We start from the raw sequence: 20743 nt of genomic DNA on the forward strand, positions 1-20743 counted from the left end.
TGTTGCTGCTACAGCTTTTGTTTTAGCCTTCTGTCTGAAATTTTTTTATGTAACATAATAATTTTTTAATTTAACACAAAGTCCATTTGGAGAAGAGCAAAGAAAGGTTCTGTGCAGAGCACATTCAAAGTTTATTTTTTGGGTCTGGGTGTACCTCAGGGGCAGAGCACTTGCCTTGCATGCACAGGCCATGCATTTGATTATAGCAGCACTGCTCCAATGATAACAAAAACAAAACAAGTTTACTGAAAAAAAAAAAAAAATCCTGTCTTGGTTACTTTATTGAGTAGACTCCTACGGGAAAAATAAGTACTGTGAGTTCACAGTTCTGTTGCAGAACTGGGATTTAGGCCCACAGTAAACAGAGTTAAAGAGAGATAAAGGTTCACTTAAAAAAGAAAAAAAAAAAAAATAAAAATAAAATCACCAGATTAAACAGGCTATTGGAGGAGCCTCTTCCCCAAAGCCAAATTTAAGTACTTAGTGGCAATGAAGCAGCTGTCCTCAAACGCTCTGCCTGAACTGATTCCTCTTCTGCAGTTTCTTTATGGCTACATCAGCATCAGCCCTCTTCCCCACCGCACTCTAAATAGCCACTGTGACGTTTCTATCTGTCATCTGCCGGGAGGTGATCAGTAAAAGAGGCAACATCACTACCCCTTATTAGAAACATGAGAAGCAAAAAGATGCCTAGCTAGGCAGGAAGCACATGCCAGTAAACCCAGTTACTCAGGAGGCTGAGGCAGGAAGACTGCAAGTTTGAGTCCAGCCTGTGTGACTTAAGCAGACTCTGTCTCATAATAAAAAATAAAAAGGCTGAGGATGTAGCTTAGTTGTAGAGTGCCCCTGGGGTTAATCCCAGTCAGCGCATGCGCATACGCACACACATACCCACGCATACGCAGCCTCAACTTTATGTTTTAATTGGCAACTATGCCAAGATAGATGTACCTTGAAATGGAATTGAGACTCTAGTACAAGATACAAAAACTTGCAATAAACAGGGTGTGGGGGCATACACCTGTAATCTCAGCCGCTAAGGAGGATGAGGCAGGAGGATGGCGAGTTCAAAGCCAGCCTCAGCAATTTAGTGAGGCCATAAGTAACTCAGAGAGACCAACCTGCAATATACATTAGATCAGTTCAGTCACAACTAAATTTTTTTTTTTCTTTCTAACTGAATATTAGAATGGAAAACAAACCCAAATGTTAGAACATAACTTAAGTGAGGCAGAAGCTGGGAACCATGAGGCCTGGGATACAAAGATAAATGAATTACTGAGGCATATATCCTTGGCCTTGAGGCATGCAGGCAAAGGCAAAGTCACACCTTACTGGAAGACAGAGGATCAAAGTTGACTTAGGGCTCCAAGAAAATATTTACCAGAGGAATCTGATGATTCATTTACCAGTTCAGAAATCCCAAGTACAAAATTTTGAGATATAAGAAGGATCAAATTATATCATGTATATAATTCAATTTAAAAATTCTTAGCCCTCTTACATTATCTAGATAATAGTAAAAAATCAAATTACATTCATATGAAACTTTTATCAAAAGAAATCAAATCCACTTTTATGAAATTTTATAGTACAATTATTTTCAAGTGGGTCTTTTTTTAGGTCACAGTATTTATAATTCCATTTACATAAGTATAATTTTTAAAATTAAAAAACAAAAAGAAGTCAATAGAAATCTAATTTTTCATTTGCAAAACTCCCTTCAGTTTCCAGGCCAGTAACACATGGCGATGTTGACTTGTCCTCCAGACATGGACTGCTACCAAAGATCCGGTTTATGGAGCACACAGGCCTCGACTCATTAGGAACGCTTTTTGGTTTGGCTCACGTTTCAAGAAATTCTGGAGCATGTCCATGCCGTCCAGAGATCCCCCAGGTTTCAGGATTAGGTTTCTATATTTCATTCCAACCTAGTAAAATAAAACATCATGCCTAATAATTCATGGTCATAGCAATTTTCCAAATCTCTAGAGACAAAAGAGAAAGGGATAGGGGTGAAGAAAAAGGGGCTTCAGCTTTATTCAGTATTCATGGTCTCCTCTACCAATGCTACAGCTCTGTAGTATTTGCTCTTTAATTTGGTAGCTAAGAGATTTGAAGCTTCAACCTCAGATCTTCTACACTGTCCTCTTCTATTGTCTCATTTCCTTAGATATTCTCAGTAGTGAGCTAACACCATGGGCAAGAAGACAACAGAAAGTACCCAAAGCAATACATAGCCTGGTCTTATTTGTTACCCCACCTCAAATGAGATTTCAGAGGATTAGCAGAGCATCAGGTGCGGCGGTCATGCTTGTAATCGCAGCAACTCAGGAGGCTGAGGCAGGAGTATTGCTAGTTCCAGGTCAGCCTCAGCAACTTGGTGAGACCTTGTTTCACAGTAAAAATAAAAAGAGCTGGGGGTATAACTCAGTTGTTGAGGGTCCCTAGATTTAATTCCCAGTACTGTACAAAAAAAGGGAGGGGGAGTTAGCAAAGCAGGTGTTCCAGAAGGCTACAAATAGGGGTACCTGAAAACAGTAACACATCTATTGTTAGATGGCTCCAGTTTTTTTATGAGGAGCTCATAAAAGATCACAAATAAAACCCAAGCCTGTTCCTTAGACAATGAAGTGGAGAGAACAGCACACTGTCCACAGTAAGGCAATTCTGGGGGTCAGTGCTGGACATGAGGACCTTTGCAAAGTTTTCTTTGGGGATGGAATTTTAAAACATATTATAGTTCCTTTGCCTTTATTTATATGAACACATGAGCAGATAATGTGAAAGAAAACAGTTGTTACTCAGTATCAGCATTGTTCAGTATTTTCAGTTCCTGAAACTGTCATTTTAGGGAAGCAAGGCAAGATAATTCAATGAAACTTAATTCCAAGTACGCACAATAAATAATTGAGAGTACCACTTCAGTTTACGACCATTGTTACATTTGATCAATAGGACTTTTTTTTTTTGTATTGAGCATAACCCCAGCACTTTATATTTCTTGTTTTGAGACAGGGCCTGACTAAATTGCTGAGGCTGGCCTCAAACTTGTGATTCTTTTGCCTCCATTTCCCAAATTGCTAGAATTACAGGCATGAGCCACCATATCTGGGTAGGACTAATCATTCTTTCTAGTATATGTTAGAAAATTAGGAAAGACTAAAATAATCAATATTTTGACTTGTAACACAATTCTGCTTGGTACAACCATTAGAGGTAAGTTTAGTTAAATTGTTAAGAAAAAATGAAACATGAATGAGATCTACCAGGTTAGATGTTAAACTATTTAATGCCTTCCAGAGTCATATAATCAAAACTTTTGGGGTTGCCTTTTAGTTATGTATAGAAATTACTTGCAACTTACTATCATCCACAAGCTAACATCTAACTTCAGTCTGGACCTTAGTCAGGAATAGTCTAATAAAGTTTCCTTCTGATAAACTCTAGGATAGTACTGTCTAATAGATACATGAGATATATGTATATGACTTTAAATTTTCAACTAACTACATTTTAAAACCTTAAAAAGAAAAAAACAAGTTAGTTTTTAATAAAACATTTTATTCAAACCACTGTTAAGCTGAGCACGATGACCTGTGCCTATAGTCCCATCTACTTGGGAGGCAGAGGAAAAAAGATCACTTGAGGCTGTAAGTTCAAAACCAGCCTGGGCAACAAAGACTCTATCAAAACAAAACCAAAAACAAAACAAAACAAAAAAACCCACCTAAAACCAAACAAAAAACAAACAACAAATCAAAAACAAATCCATAAAAAATTCACTGTATATACAATGTAATGTAAAAATACAAAAATTATTGGGAGTTTTGTTGTAGTTAAGTCTTCAAAATCCAGTATTTTTAACACTTACAGTACATTTCAATTCAGTTCTTCAGTTGCACCAGCCTCATTTCAAGGGCTCAACAGCCACATAGCCACCATAATGGACAGGTCTAGGGCCGGGAGCATGAAGATTTTTAGGTCTTGTAAGTGTTCCAACATGATTCAGAAAAGGCACGTAGCAATCTTGTTGCCTCATTTACAATTTTGGATAGATTTTCTTAAAAAGAGAGGAGTTTATAAACAGTGATGTGGAACTGACTGAAAACTCTGGTGATGAGGATCTGGAGCTGGATTAATTCACTTTAGGAAAACAAAAACAAAAATGATGTGCCTTTCTTGCGTGGTCTGTAGGAGTATTTACTGTTTCAACAGCAATTCAGAATCCTTAGTGTGAGTGTGGCTATTCCTGGCAGACACTGTATTATTCTCAGCAGCAGCATATTGGAGCTCTGGAGTCGAAGTGCACTTCACCTCCAGTCTTTTTTTATTCAGTGCTCAATGTGTCTAATTTGACTAGCATTTTAAATAGGTGCTCTCTGGGAGGAGCAGTATAGAAAGAACAGAGAAAATGTGAGTTAATTTTATCTGCAGAATTTACAGAAATATTTTAAAGCTTTTATTATATATATATTATATATAATAAAATATATATTAAATATATATATATTAGTAGTAGAGACAATATTAATGAACCCACATGTACCCATCACCCTGCTTCAATAATTAATATTTATCTGAAGAAATACATATATATAAAATTCTTCATTCTCACTCTCTATATATTTATGCTTATTTATTTATAAATATCTCTATATATTTTATATCTATCGATCTATCTATCTATGATGTTTATTTACTTATTGGTGGTGGTGGGGCAGGGCTGGGACTCTAACCTAGGGCCTCATGCACCCAGATGAGCTCTCTACCCCTGAGTTATATCCCTGGTCCCCTCAAGATCCAGATGTTATATATCCTTAATTTATTAAAAAGAGACATTTCATTCTACATATACTATAGGAATAGTAATGAAAATCTAAAGAAAAGATTTAAAAAATCACCCAAAGTGCTAACAGCTCAGAAAGTATTCTCATTCTGTGTAGATAACTGCAATTTTAAGTGGCAAAGGAAAGCGAGCACTTTAAGAGCTACATGGTTGTGCCAAGGCAGCTCGTGACTCCTCTGCATGGTGGAATCATTTCAGAGCAGGGCACTGTTTAGTCTCATAATATGTGGCTCAGTACAGCTTAAGTCTTCCTCTGCTTATGGCTCCAAACAAGTTGATTCAATTTCCTGAATTACAGAGCGATGGTCTTTTAATAGTTTCATTTCCTTTGCAATGAAGTTTTGAGAAGAGTTTAAGAGTCATTTTGGTAACAGGACCTTGCTTTTGTTAAGAAAAAAAAGTAGTTAAGTGAATTTGTGTCTTAGGAAGGTGCCAGGCTCCCTGGGTGAGAGAATGTGGTCTGGGAGACATCTGCCACAGGTAAAAGGAGTCTCTGCCCTCAGTTGGTTCAACTTTGTTCATCCAATAAAGAAACCGAACTTCAAGCAAAGTAGGATGAGAAATTCTAAAACACTAACATTTTTCATGCCACAAACATCCTCTGGGAGGATCTGCACGTGGTGAGAACCCCTATTAGCTCTCCTATAAAGGAAAATCAGTGTCAGTTACCTCTGCAGCTTTTATTTTTATTATTTTAGGGGGAGAGGTGTGGACAAAACAACAGTGGTGATGGGGGGAGGGATCGGGTGAGGAGGGAGGTAGGTAAGAAAAGAAAGAATGTAAGAGAAAGCGGGTGTAAGGAAAGAAGATGCTAAGCAGTGGCACAGGGGAAGAAAACAGGGAAAGGGAGAGGAGAAGGGCAAGAAAGGAAGGGAGAGAGAAAGGGGAAAGAAAGACAGCAGTAAAAAAAGAAAAAGCCCTGCAGTTCTGAATCCTGGAAGGTTAGCACATATTTCTTGGCACCTGTGCAAGTCTTCTCTAACACTGATGATTTCTAAAGCAAAATCAGGAGCTCTGGAATCAGGCCCAGGTTTGCATCTTGGCTCCATCTCTCAGCTATGTGACCTTGGGCCTTAGGGTCTTATCTGTAAAATGGGAAAAGGCCTACCTCACTGTTTCCAGAGATTAGATGATTTCAGCACTTTGCCTACTCCCTATGTATGGACATGGCATATAGTGGTATTTGATAAACCTTATCCTTCTTTCACTTCTGTTCTTCTCTCATTGCCCCAAAGTACAGTTACTCATCTACAGTTCAGGGAAATAAATGCATTCATGGTTTTACATTTCTTTAAAATTAGTTTCATCTCCTAATAAAGCTAGCAAAAAGCACAAGAGACTTCACTTCTACTATTAGCAAGAAATAGAATGCCTAATTCAACAGAAGTATTAAGGAGGAAAGACAAGGCACTCATTTTACCCAAGAAGACGGACCTTTTGAGGTAATACTTAATAGCAATCATAATTATCCAAATGAAGGATGCTTATCATTTATTAGTAATGAAAACATAAAGGGGAAACAGCCTGGGTCTCCTGCTACCTCTGGCATCTCTGAGGCAGCACATGCAAGCTCCCGTGGCCTTTCAACCTGCCGACTCTGGGAAGTAGAGTCGGAGTCATCTCTTCTGACACTGAGTAATATGCATGGGGGCAGAGAGCATCCGGCCGACAGGTGACGATGACCAAGCACCTAACAAGATCAGCAGCCTGCTTTAAAGCTGGACTTTGAAACCTTTCCTTCCACAGCTTGCAGCACACCCTTTGTTTTCTATGAGGGTGAGGAGACTGTGGGTGGAAAAAATTAAAAATTAAAATAAAAAAATAAAAAAAACTTTTGATGACAACAAAGGAGGGAGAGAACCAAAGACTAGTAGTCAGGGACATAGAAACAAAAATAGTAGGAATTGTCTGATTAGAAGAGGCCTTCTAAACAGAGTTCCTTAGGAGGACAAACTAATTTATGGCTGGGAGAGATCAGGAGAAAAAAGTAGCTTGGCTAGGATCATGCATTAGATGGGGAGGGCAGTGGAAGAGGTGGGGGTAACTACTAGGTAGGCTCAAAGAGGTCCACGTATATAAAACTAATAAATACTTTTGAAGAGAGAAGGGGAAACAAAGTTAAATAGTTCCTTTTACAAGGATCTTCTAATCTGAAGAGGAGGTAAAGAAGTACACAATTAATAAGCTAGATTATGCACAAAGAAGTGCTGAAAGCATGCAAAACAAAACAAAACAAAACCAGGTGGTTGAATTGCACACTGAGAAGGTCTGGCCTTGAAAATATTTAAGAAGAGGAGCCAGGTGTGGTGGTGCACACCTGTAATCCCAGCAACTTGGGAGGCTGAGGCAGCGATCACAAGTTCAAGGCCAGGCACAGCAATTTAGTGAGTCCCTCAGCAACTAAGTGAGACTCTGTTTCAAAACAAAAAATAAAAAGGGTTTGGGATGTAGCTCAGTGGTTAAGTCCTCTGGGGTTCAGTCCCCAGTACTAAAAGAAAAGAAAAAAAATATATCAAGAAGAAACCAATCCCACCTCCTTCCATTTGTTCCTTAAGTCAGGCAAAACACAAGGTTGTTAGAAAAGGGTGAGGTACAAGAAAAAAAAAATGAGCTATTGGGGGATAGAGCAGGAGAACAGAAGCAGACATTGAGATTTGATAGCAGACTTTTAAGAACTTCCAGGAGAAAGTGCCATATTCTTTCTTGGTAACACATTATAGCAAGAAGTGGGCCTAGGGTTCTTTTTTGAAAAGGACTGGCACATTAGCTTGATATTATACATTCTCTGCAGGCAATTTTTCCATGTTTAACTAAAGTTCTTCATGTTTCTGTGTATGTTGCATGTAAGACCTAGGTACTCTTGCAGACTAAAATATAATAGTTAAACTGAACTCTCTTGACTTTCTTGGTCTTTCTGAAGTGACACATGGTTGTACTTCCCTTCACCAATGGAAGGAACAAAGCTTAGCAATTTCCCTAAATGCAAAAGAGGAGGAAGATAATTCTGGCTCAACAATATAATTGCCTTTGAATCTACAATGTCTATTATACGTCTTAGGAAATTTTCCCACAATGAAGTTGCCTTATAAAAAGAAATGGCCCTAGTTAAAATGCACCCATTTTTTTCAACCCTATGATTAGCTGCTAAATTTTGAAATTATATTTGGTGACCTTAAAGATTCTTTACAGGGCTGGGTAGATCAATGGTAGAGCTCTTGCATAGCATGTGTGAAGCACTAAGTTCGATTCTCAGCACCACATATAAATAAATAAAATAAAAGTCCAATGACAACTAAAAAAAAAAAAGAAAAAAAGAAAAAAAAGATATTCTTACAGAGTGCCAAGTGCATGCTGGAAAAGTATTAATCACAAGCAGTTCTTCCACAGTTATTTAAGAGAGCAGCTGAGGAGGCAAAAGTTATGTCTGATAATGAGACAACTTCTTCATCACTTTAGAAAACTAACCAGTTAAAATGTGGTATCTATGAGCTGGGGACATAGCTCAGGTGGTACAGTACTTGCCTAGTATGTCAAGGCCCTGGGTTCAATCCCCAGCACCAAAAAAAAAAGAAAAAAAAAAAAAAAAAAAAAAAAAGAAAAAAAAAAAAAGAAAAAGAAAGTGACATCTGGGCTTGGGATATAGCTCAGTTGGTAGAGTGCTTGCCTCACATGCACCCAGCACCCGCCCCCCCCAAAAGTGATATCTACTTACAATGAAGAATTATGAAAAAAAAAAAACACAGCTAGCTGGGGGCTGGGGTTGTGGTTCAATGGTAAAGCATTCACCTAGAATGCATGAGGCACTGGGTTCGATACTCAGCACCACATAAAAATAAAATAAAGGTATTGTGTCTATCTAAAACTAAAAAGTATATATTTAAAAAAAAAAACAAAACACAGCAAGCTGGGCGTGGTGGCACACACCTGTAATCCCAGTGGCTCAGGAGGCTGAGGCGAGGTGAGTTCAAAGCCAGCCTCAGCAGCGTTGAAGTGCTAAGCAACTCAGTGAGACTCTGTCTTTAAATAAAATACAACACAGGGCTGGGGATGTGGCTTAGTGGTTGAGTACTCCTGAGTTTAATCCCAGGTACTCCAGGCTATGATAGATAAGTGGCCAGTTCTAATACTTGGATTCAGGCCTTCAAAGCAGAATGAACAGCTGTACCATAGAATATTCTACAGCTACCATTTGGTATTCAGAATGCTGTGGGTTTATATTTACCCTCCTATTAAGTGTGTTCTCAGTGATCAGCTTGATAGGATCAGAAACAGTTCTCAGAGCAGATCCTGGGCTTTATAGGACAGTAGGAGGTTACAAGAGCAGGCCTGCAGCTGGTTGCAGTGGTGCACACTGTAATCCCAGTGATTTGGGAGTCTGAGGTAGATGGATCCCAAGTTCAAGGTCAGCCTCAGCAACTTCTGAGACCCTCGGAAGTTAGTGAGACAGTCTCAGAAAAAAAAAGAAAAAAAAAAAAAAAGGACTAAAATGCTAAAATGCCTGGTTCAATCCCCAGTACAAAACCCAAACAAAGCCAAAAGAAGCTGGATGCAGTGGTGCATGCCTGTAATCTCAGCAGCTCAGGAGGCAGAGGCAGAAAGATCTCAAGTTCAAAGCCAGCCTCAGCAAAAGTGAGGCACTAAACAACTCAGTGAGACCCTGTCTCTAAATAAAATACAAAAAAGGGCTGGGGATGTGGCTCAGTGGTTAACTGCCCCTGAGTTCAATCCCTGGTACCCAAACAAACAAACAAACAAAAAACAAAAGAGAAGGCCTGCAGATACACTTCTGTATTGTGTGACCAATGATGTCTACCAGTCCCAGCCTCTGAACAGCAGTGACTGACTCCAAAGGGTAGTACGTCCTTGAGACAAGGAAGTCTGCTTGATATATTGTAATTGCTCTGATTCTTGTGACTTCAGATTCAATTGAGGATTACTCTACACCATAAAAATTTCCTTTCTTTTTCTGGTACTGGAGATTAAACTCAGGGGTGCTCTATCACTGAACTACATCCCTAGCCCTTTTAATTTTTTATGTGAGACAGGGTCTCACTAAGTTGCTGAGGACCTCGCTAAATTGCTGAGGCTGGCCTGGAACTTGTGATCTTCCTGCCTCAGCCTCCTGAGTTGCTGGGATTACATGCATGAGCTACCATGCCCAGTTGATGTGCTTTTTTCTAATCATATTTATTTATTCATTTATTTTTGGTACCAGGGATTGAACCCAGGGGTGCTTAACCACTGAGCCACATTCCCAGCCCTTTTTATATTTTATTTTGACACAGGGTCTTCCTAAGTTGCTGAGGCCAGCTTTGAACTTATGATCCTCCTGACTCAGCCTCTTGAGCTTCTGGGATTACCTGCGTGCACCACTGTGCCCAGCTCTAATCATATTTTAAAATCAAAATTTTCATCCTATGTAATAGTTAACATTGAATATTTAATAATATTTAATATTTATTTAATATTTTAAGCCCTTCTGCACGCCCAAGTCCACTCTCATGTTCAGAGGATGGAAAGCTCACTTTTGCTTTGGATGATCCAGAAGATTTCATAAATGAGTGGTTTGGGAGTGGGACTTTAAAGAATGGTAGGAGTTTTTAAAGGTGAAGACAAAGAAGGCAATGCTTTAGGTGGAAACAGAATGAACAAATGTGTGAAGGTGTAAAGAGCTATGGGAGCACAATGCTGTGCGACACACAGGGAGTACTGGGAGGTCAGGAAGGGGTTAGCTGCTAAGCTAAGGACTGTGAGCACAGAGGGGCAAAGAGTAGCAGAGGGGAAGGAAAAGGGGGCTGAGGCCCTTGTAGTTGGTGGGAGGGTTGTCAGTGGTAACTTTGGAGGGCAGGTAACTTTCCAGTTAAGCTGGTGGGGGTAAAGTCAGGAAACTGAGGTTTGCAAAGATTGTTTCTCACATCAAGAAACTAGGCTGTGGGGTGAGGATATAGCTCAGTTGGTAGAGTGCTTGCCTGTCAAGCAAGAGGCCCTGGGTTCAATCCCCAGCACTGCAAAAAAAACAAAACAAAACAAAAACAAAAACAAAAACAAAAAACAACACACACACACACACACACACACACACACAAACAAAAAAAGCAAAAAACCGAAATTAGGCTGTGAAAAGAACAATGGAACAGTAGCACTGATTGAAGTTACCAAAGTTGGTAACAAGTTTTCTTCCAAGATGACAAACCAGTAAGGCTCAGTAAGGCTTGGAGTTAAGACAGGAGAAGGGAGATAAGTATTTTGAAGTATAGGATGAGTATCCCTAACCTAGAAATTCAAAATCCAAAATGCTCTAAAATCCAAAGTTTTTTGAGTGATGACATGACATTAGAAATTTTGAACTGAGGAGCATTTTAAATTTCAGATTTTTGAATTAGGGATGCTCCATCAGTAAAGTCTATGCAAATATTCCAGAATCAGAAAAACTTTAAAATCTGAAACACTTCTGATGCCAAGCATTTTGGATAAGGGACACAGTCTGCACAAAGAAAGAAAGATTAAGGTATTCACATTCAGTGATCTTAATTTTCTTTTTTTTCAGTGCTGGGGAACAAACTTAGGGCCTCACAAGGGCTATGCAAGTGGTCTACCACTGAGTTTCACCCCAGCCCAAATTTTCTTAATAAAGAGGAGATCTGTTGACAGGGAAGTGAGGTGGTGGTGATTGCAGGAAATCACTAACGTGGAATGGATAGGACCACAGAATAACACTCGGTGATCTGGTTGGAGAGTATGACTGTGTAGTGGGGCAGATTAATGGAGTCATATAATCTTCCCAGAATGCTGAATTCCAAAGGGACCATCCTTTCATGAGATACAGATTAATAAAGGACTAGGTACTGGCTGAAGGTCATGCAGAAATGAGAATACCTAACAACAGTTAGTAACTGACCTTTGTAAACGGGTTGGCTACTTAATGAAAGGAGACTTAAAGGGATCTACCAGATTGGTGGGGTGGGATGGGAGATAAAGAGCTTGGAAAGAATATTGAGTATAGGGTGTGGGTTCCATGCATTTTTTTTTTTTTTTTTTTTTTTAAAGTGGAAAAAGCATGAAGGGAACGGTGATTTAAATTACATCAATGTATTTAATGTATGTATACGTGTGTGTGTGAGGTACTATGCAATACAGAAACAGAGTTCAGAGAACAAATCAGTTGACTGAAATACACACAGAGAGCCTGATTTTGAGTTTGTTCTTCTAATTTATGAATTAACAGAATTTAAAAACATTCTGGAAAATACATCGGCCTTAGAAATAATCTGACAGCTGAGTCTTCAATAAGCATGAGGCCAGGGGGCTGTAACACAGGAAGGTTTGGCTGGCAGCCACCTGGCAGTCAGCTCACTGAACATGGGATGGAATAGCTCAGGTTAATGAAGCAGCTTCAGTTACCTAAAGGCATTTAGGTCACAAACTGTGTAGTAGGTGGAGTAGCCAGCCACAGAAGAAGGGTGCCTCCCACAGAGAATGTACAAAGAAAGTGTGTAAGAATATCAAAACAATGGGAGACCATTTACATCAGCAAGAAGTTTACCTTTCTTTCCCAACCTTCTATAAAACCAAAATACTGTAAAGAACATGTCAAAACTAGCAGCTATAAATTCTCAGATGCATAAATAAGACTTTGAATTTTTAATTATGCAATATATTGGAATGTTAATAAGCAAGGAAATGCAGCAGGTTTTTTTTTAAACCTATAGAATTACAGTTAATCACTTGTACACTTCAACTTAATGATGTACGATGATTTGAGAAGATGCAAGACCTTAAAGTTAAAAGATGTTACCAAACCTCTTACTGTAAAGTCTAGATGTCATAAACATTTTGTACTAGAATTTAAAGGAGCAGGGGCAACTACAAAATTAACAAAAGAAAAAAAAAACACACACACACAATACCTCTGGATTCATTATCCCTTCTTTTTTGAAACAGCTGTAAAACATGTCCATGGAAAACACTTCACTCCAAAGATATCCATAATATTGGCCATCATATCCCCCTGCCAAATGTCCAAAGGTAGCCGGCATATTTGTGCCTTTAAAAAAAGATAGATCTCAGTCAATGTGACAGCAAGGGTTAATTACCAGGTATCAGCTACTTCAATTTCCCCTTAGGGAGTCTAGCTGTGGGAGGAGAGAGTGAATGATGAGATCTCACCTCTAGGACTCCTGGGGTTAAGTGTGTCCCTGGCCAAGATGTTTACAAACTTCTCTTGTATCAATGGCTCAACCTTAGAGCTGGTTTCGCCCAAGCTCCGAGATGCCTAGCAATAGTTTCAGAGGCTTTGTCCACACCCACCTGTTGCTCAGTACTAAGTCAACCCTTTCTTATTCCTTAGATACAGAAACCATCAAGTCTTAAAAGTACTCTAATATTAACCCTACTCTTTTACCCCCCACCTTTTGTTTTTGCATCGTGGGAGATGAAACCCAGGGCCTCACACATGCAAGGTAAGTGCTCTATCACTGACCTATACCCCTGGCCCTTTGCCACACCTTTTAATATCTAAAATGTCTCAGAATAAAATGGTACTTGTTTTAAGTTTTATGAAAAAGAACTCTTTACTTGAAAAGTGAAAAAAGACTTTCCCCGAGTCAGTCTTTCTGAAAGACTACTTTAAGAAGGATTTTGTTAAAGTGGCTGGAGGCACAAAGTTGCTCTATGGTTTACTATAAACAGATCGCCAAAGGAAGTGAGGCAGCTAGAATGACTCAAATGACCATTCTTATCTTTATTATCGCCATAAAATGTGGCTGATTCATTTTAGTAACAATTTCCTATGTGAAAAAATTCATCTTACCAACTACATATAAAAGTACATCTATATGTTGGCTTAAAACATAAACACGTAGGGGTTGGGTATTTGCCTAGCATGCATGAGGCCCTGGGTTCAATCCCCAGCATCACAAAAACAAAACACACACACACACACACACACACACACACACACCCTCTAAGGAATCCCATATTTCAGGTTAGAAACTACCACTGAGGGGCTGGGGCCGTAGCGCTTGCCTAGCATGTGTGAGGCACTGGGTTTGCTCCTTAGCACCACATATAAATAAATGAATAAAATAAAGGTCTATCAACATCTTAAAAACAAAAAAAAATAAATAAATATATATATATATATATAACAAAAACTGTCACTGAAGTGTTTTAATTGAACTCAGAATCAGAAACAAAGCAGAAGTTCAAGCTTCTCTCTAAAAAACACTCCTTCTGCCAATTTCTTACTGAAAATCACAGGGAAATCATGGTGCATACAGGGAGGGAGAAGCCAGATCAGTGCTGCCAAATGCAAATGGCTCTCTCAGCTCCTGGGTGGAGGCCAATTGCTCATGCCTGATTACACTAAAATGCTGTGAGTCTGCAGCCACCTTTCCTTTGAGCACATCTGGACAGGATAACTCATAGGGACATAGTATACTTATCTGAAAGTCATGACTCAATTATTATAGAAATAAAAAACATTAGGATGAGTAACCTTACTTCCCCTGCAGTGTGAGGAGTAGGCCCTATGCTTCTTTCAAGTTATAGGAGTTACGTACCTGGGGTAGCTGCAACACCTAGAATTTCTGTGCAATATTTGGCATATTCACTTGCAGCGTCCAGCGACGTATTGGTATGGAGAGACTGATCAACTTTGCTCAAAACAATTTGGCGGAGCGTCAGAAGACCTACATGTAAGAATGTTTGACCACATTTTGGAGAGGAGACAGCTATGTATTCCAACATTACAAGATCAGAGATTTCAAAAACTGATTCCAGTAGTACTTATCATCAAATGGAGCAAGATATCTCAATACATTTAAGATTTAAAAGGAGATTGTTTCCTTCCCTAGATAATCCCATGATTTCTTTTTCTAATATATTTAGAGTTTTCCCCTCTGCATATTAGCTCCTTTGGGGAACCATCAATATAAAAGGGAAAATAAGTCTTACGGAAGAAGAGGCCAACAATTCTATATTAAGCTATTTTCATTTATTTTAATTTTCTAACATAACAAGTCATACCTGTGTTGACCAGTCTAGAAGCAACAAGCTTTTCAAGCAGATCATCTTTAATAGGGCTTCCATCTTTATAATGTTTTGACAATCTTCGGAGGGAATCAATGTCCCACACCCAATTTTCAAGCATTTGTGATGGTACCTCTACAAAGTCAGTCTCCACATTTGTTCCACTAAATCGTGCGAAATCAGTCTAGAATGCAAAAACAGAGGTACTTTTCAAAACATGGCATAAAAACTACATATGCAATGAATTATAATTAAGACTCACTAAAACTTAAGGCAATATCAGAGCGAACTGTGCTTTTGAATTGAATGAAGTAATAAAATAACCTCAAATTTAAGTAAAAAATAAAATACAGGAGCTGGGGTTGTAGCTCGTGGTAGAGTGCTTGCCTGGTACATGTGAGGCACTGGGTTTTATCCTCAGCACCACAAAAAATAAATAAATGAATAAAGATGAATGTGTTCATCTACAACTAAAAAATTAAAAAAATATAGTAGCCAAATAACATGAAAAACAACCTCTGAACATGCCATGTTAAAGTATTATTTTATTCTTTTGAACTACAGATAAACTTGGAACAATCACTAGGAAATGCTAAGCAGGAAAAAAAAAATCAGTCTAAGTTAAAAACAAATCTTAAATTTTGAAAATAAAAATATAGTTTCAAAGAATTTCCCATTAAAAATAAAGATATCATAAGACAAACTCTCTTCAGCTCCTCCTAGTTGCTTACTTGTGTTTACTCAATACATGCCTTTCTGGGGAACTCATCACTCTATTGTTAGCTACCTCAAGTTTAAGTCAATTAAAAAGTCAAGATACAACATTCCAGACAAATGCTGTATGTGCGTGTGTGTGTGTGTGTGTGTGTGTGTGTGTGTGTGTGTGTGATGTTTTGTGTTTTACCCTTGGGATCAGTGGCTCTAAGATAACCATGCTATGGAAATCTGACTTGGACCTCTCAGGATGGGCAGACGGTGGTACCTCAAAATAAGAAGTCACACTGAAGTGGGAGATAAGTCTGTAAATTAGTTGGCAGTGGGGTGAGCAAAATGCTGCAAGAAGGCAGAAAGAATATATTCAAAAGTCAAAGCACAAATCTTAAAAATATAGGGCCTGGGCTAAGGGCTTAAAAATAAAGTTTAAAAGAGTTTTAAAAAGCTGAGTTTAGTAAATACCTGAGTCAAAGATCAGAAAAGCTCTCAAGCACAAAGATGAAGCTGTACTGGTACAGGCTAGGGTTTTTTTTTTTTCTGTTGTTTTTATTTATTTATTTTTTCAGGGTACTGTGTCTTTCACACTGTCTACAGCACACTTGTAAAACTGTCACTGGCAGAGATAGACAGTGTTGCCCTGACTGGGTCATCAGTAGAGTGAGGGTCCGTCATTCTGCTGTTTCTCCTCGAACCTCTGTCTCACTTCCTTTTCATGTCTTATATTTCAGTGTTATCTCCCAGACCTCATGATCCCTGGGGCTCTACATGCGGGGGAAGGAAGAGACCTAAGCACTGAGAAGGCAGCAGATGGAATGCCAAATCAGCAGCAAACAACCATTCTGGTTTTGGCCCAGGGCAGAGGCACAGATGTCAGGACGCCATCACACATTTTGCCTTCCTCTCTTTGTGCAAAAACACGTTTTGCTTGACTTCCCATTATAATTGTGCTGATTCTAGATATGAAAAGCTGCAAATACTGGAGGGCCAATGGAAACTAAATTCACTAGGCTCTGGAACTAGGCCATCTCTGTTGAGGACAATCCAATAAAAAATGCTTACAGGGAAAGAGGCAAGGGTCCCTAGAAATGGAATACTTGGCCTCCTCATTCTAGTATTCTAAGATTACACCTTACATTGCAGATAAAATGCTCTTACACAATAATTATAACAGCCAACATGCACTGAGACTTTACTAAGTCAGGCATTAGATTAGGCTCTTTATATCTGATGTAAATCCCAAAACAACTGTATGAAGCAATACCCTCATCTCCATTTCTGAGATAAGTAAACTGAGGTACACAGAGATTAACAGCAGAACTAGGCTTTGAAATAGGTGATTTGACTCCGTAACCACATAATCTTAACCACCAATGCTATCATACACCTCTCTCTTAGAGAAAAATGGAAAGAAGTGTTGAATTAAAATATTGCAAAATGACTAAATCTTCTTGGAAGAGATGTAAAATAGAAAAGTCTAATATCAAACTTCCCCCTTATGTGAGGAATTAAAGTGAAGTTTCAGTGTGCGTCCTTAAAAATCTGACTTCCTCCAAACACTGGAAATCTTCCCAAAGATCAAACATAAGACTGAGACGTACAGGCCAGTCTTTATATCCCAGTCATTTACCCTGAGAGTTGGGATTCTGCACGACTAATTTCATAATTTTATGCATTTAATAGATAAGGTACTAACAGAACAAATAAAGGTAAATCACACCATAGGTTATCACCATACAGTATGACAAAAACATAAACTTTATACCCTGCTTGTATGAATATTTTTCAGTCAAATCGACCCCAAATAACAACAAAAGTGCGTGCCTGTGTGGTGTATTGGGGGGATGCTGGAACACATAAACAAATGAGTAACTCATGAGTTAGAGTCAAAACTATATAAAATGAGAATCAATACAATTAATTCACACAGAGCAGAGAGAGTTCATTCTACCCAAAGTCATGTTGTAGTGTGTGTGTGGAGAGCACAGCTGATGAATGAATAGATCAACAATGTCTTCTAAAGAACAAAAGGAAATGTTTGCAAGGAGTAAGGGCTAAAAATAGCTCTACTGCTTACTAATTTCCCAAAAGTCAGTCATACTGTTTCTCTGTAAGCCCTTTGGGCAACATCATTTGAATAGTTTTCAAATGAGGAGGACAAAGAACCTAAAGAATTCAAAGGCTCAATTTGTAGCCAACAACTAAATTCTCAAGACAAAGACATCCAAAGTTTGCCACTGTGTATGTCCACACAGAAGCTATAGGCAAGATTTGGGATCTAGCAGTCTGATGGGGCCTGAAGTCAAAACAACTAAAAGCCAGTTTTTAAATTATAAACTAAATAACTTTACAAGCTACTTTATATAGGCTGAGTGCGGTGACGCACACCTGTAATCCCAGCCACTTGGGAGGCTGAGGCAGGAGAATTGCAAGGATATCAAGGTCAGCCTCAGCAACTTAATGAGATCCTGTTTCAAAATAAAAGAAATGAAAAGAAATGTGCATGTAGCTCAGTGGCAAAATTCTCCTGGGTTCAATTCTCAGTATCTTCTGGCATCCCCTGGCACCCCCCGCACCCCTGCAAACAAGTATTTTATGTAGTTTTCAATAGGATCAACTTGAAGGTATTGAAAATAGTTTATGGGCAATGATAGCTATTGATACAAAATTTCTCCTAGATAAAACTGAATAATTCATAAAGAAAAACCAAAACAACACCCCCCCATCAAAGTAATCCAACTAAATATGATTTTGCAGATGATACTTGAACAAGTTTTTGAGGATGTTTATTGCAGGAAATGCCTTCATAATAAAAGCCTAGAAAACAAAGCAAACTTAGATTCCTGGTTGTTTAGAAGTTCTTAAGGGGAAGAAAATTGTCTAAGCATGAGATCTTTCTTTATAATCTTTTAAATGGGACAATAAGATGCATAAAATACATCCCACTGCAGACTTTTAACACAGATGACTTGATGCCATAGATTAACCTGTCAGTTTATACCTTGCACTGAGAGCTGGAGCAAAATGACACAAACTGAACTAAAATAAAAAAGTCACGTAAGGGGCTGGGGTTGTGGCTCAGTGGTAGAGTGCTTGCCTAGCATGTGTGAAGCAATGGGTTTGATCTTCGACACCACATAAAAATAAATAAAGGTATTGTGTCCATCTACATCTAAAAAATAAAAAATAAAAAGTCAAGGGCTGCAGTTGTGGCTCAGTGGTGGAGCACTTGCCTGGCATGTGTGAGGCCCTGGGTTTGATACTTGGCACCATATATAAATAAATAAAATAAAAGATCCATTGACAACAACAACAACAACAACAACAACAAAATATATATATATATATATAAAGTCATGTGAGCTTTTGCTGTATTTAAAGGCCAAAGTATTACAAGTTATCATCCCAATAAATAGACCAGTTGCTTTTAGTGGCTCCAACTAAGTATTATTTTCATGAGAGCAAATCCCAACTCAAAGAAAAGGTGACTGCTGAAATCAATAAGTGTACTGTGTTCAGGCAAACGGACAGGCCTCAGGACAACTGACCTTGGCTGTTAGTGGTGATCCACTATTGATTTTGTAGCAGTCATTCCATATCCTCATCTGTCTGATTTACCCTTAAAATCCAGGTATAATGAAGAAATTATAAGAGGGCAAGGATTGAAAAAAAATTGCTACTATCTACTAGTCTTTGCCATAAACAGATGGTTAAAAGATCACAGTTACGGCTGGGTGCAATGGTGCAAACCTATAAATCCCAGTGGCTTGGGAGGCTGAGACACAGGATTACAAGTTAAAGGCCAGTCAGCAATTTAGCAAGGCCCTAAGCAACTTATTGAGACCCTGTCTCAAAATAAAAAATGAAAAGGGCTGGAAATGTGACTCAGTGGTAAACTGCCCCTAGGTTAAATCCCCAATACCATCTCCCCTACAAAAATCACAGTTTTAACTTCATACATATCTAGTGATCATTGAAAGTAATAGTAGTAATATATGAATAACACTTTAACTTTCTTATTAATCTTCACAATAGTCTTGTTGTTCAACAGGTCAGTTTCCCATCATCATTTGAAGGATATATGAAAAAATAAATAATATGGAGATATCTTGAATACTGCAGATTAAATTCACAGGCTTGTCTCCAAACTAGCTATACCTTCCTAACTCAGCACTTCCTATTTAAATTGCCTCTTTTTAAATGAAAACCAATAAAAGTACTTTTCCAATTAGAATGCTAAGAAGGTTAGGAAGTGTACCTTTTTCTAGCACACACATAAAAAGTAGGAGATGATCAATAAACACTTGTGAAGTGAATGAAACTATGGAAAAAATGCTTCCCAAACTGAAACAACTCTAAGGTAGTTTCTCTTACTATCATGACCTGCCATCCGCCTCCAGTCTAAAATCACCTGACTCAGCCTTCTTTGAACATTTAACATTTTATCTTTGTCATTTTACTTAACAAGATTATGTTTTTCATTTTTAAAATTTTTGCATTTTATGGCCTCAAGTTAAACTCTAAACATACAAGATACAGCATTTCTTTCTTTTGAACTCTAGCCTACCATACCTAATATAATATGTCAGTCACAGGAGATAATCAATGATTCTGCTTTTCTCCCAAGTCCTGGGGTAGAAGCTGGATCCTTACTCATGCTAGGCAAGTGCTCTACCACTGAGCTACATTCTCGGTCCTTTTCTTTTTAATTTTTTAAAAAAATTTTATTTTGAGACAGAGTCTTGTTAAGTTACTGAGTCTTGTTAAGTTGTGATCCTCCTTGCCTTAGTCTCCCAAGTAGCTGGGATTACAGGTGTGTGCCACCACAGCTGGCAACTGAAGATTTTTCTAAAATATATTTTTCTAATTATTTAAAAAACAATACATGTAGAAAATACAGTAAGCAAATAAAAGAAATAAGTGTATTCCCAAATAGAAAAATATTATGTAGATTCACATTTTGGTTTCTAATGTTAGTTATTAACATTTATCCTACATATACATACATGTTGTGCTTGAGTGTGTAAAATAACAAATAAAATTGAGAAAAGGATTCTGAAAGAAATCATGTCTGACATTAAAGTCATAAACTGTGACAGTGTGAGAAGCTGGGCCCAGGGAGGTAAAGCCATCACAGAGGCCATAAGATTGCTG

The 20743-nt window shown here is 38.3% G+C and overlaps 1 protein-coding gene and 1 pseudogene across 2 annotated transcripts in view; one reads left to right on the top strand and one right to left on the bottom strand.

Moving 5' to 3' along the window:
- The window catches only part of LOC306664130 (high mobility group protein B1-like), a 642241-nt pseudogene that overhangs the window by 393377 nt on the left and 228121 nt on the right, over positions 1-20743 (top strand). The gene's annotated exons all lie outside the window — the stretch shown is intronic.
- NLN (neurolysin) overlaps positions 1454-20743 on the bottom strand; it is a 103454-nt gene continuing 84164 nt past the window's right edge. Inside the window, exons 10-13 of the mRNA XM_079144876.1 lie at positions 14876-15062; positions 14410-14538; positions 12757-12893; positions 1454-1931 (exon numbers count right to left, since the gene is read on the bottom strand). Coding sequence (XP_079001002.1) covers positions 1797-1931; positions 12757-12893; positions 14410-14538; positions 14876-15062 — 588 coding nt within the window. The 3' untranslated portion in view covers positions 1454-1796. The remainder of the gene's footprint in view (positions 1932-12756; positions 12894-14409; positions 14539-14875; positions 15063-20743) is intronic.

Source organism: Sciurus vulgaris (assembly GCF_902686455.1).
Source record: "Sciurus vulgaris genome assembly, chromosome: 6".
NCBI classification, from domain to species: Eukaryota; Metazoa; Chordata; class Mammalia; order Rodentia; family Sciuridae; genus Sciurus; species Sciurus vulgaris.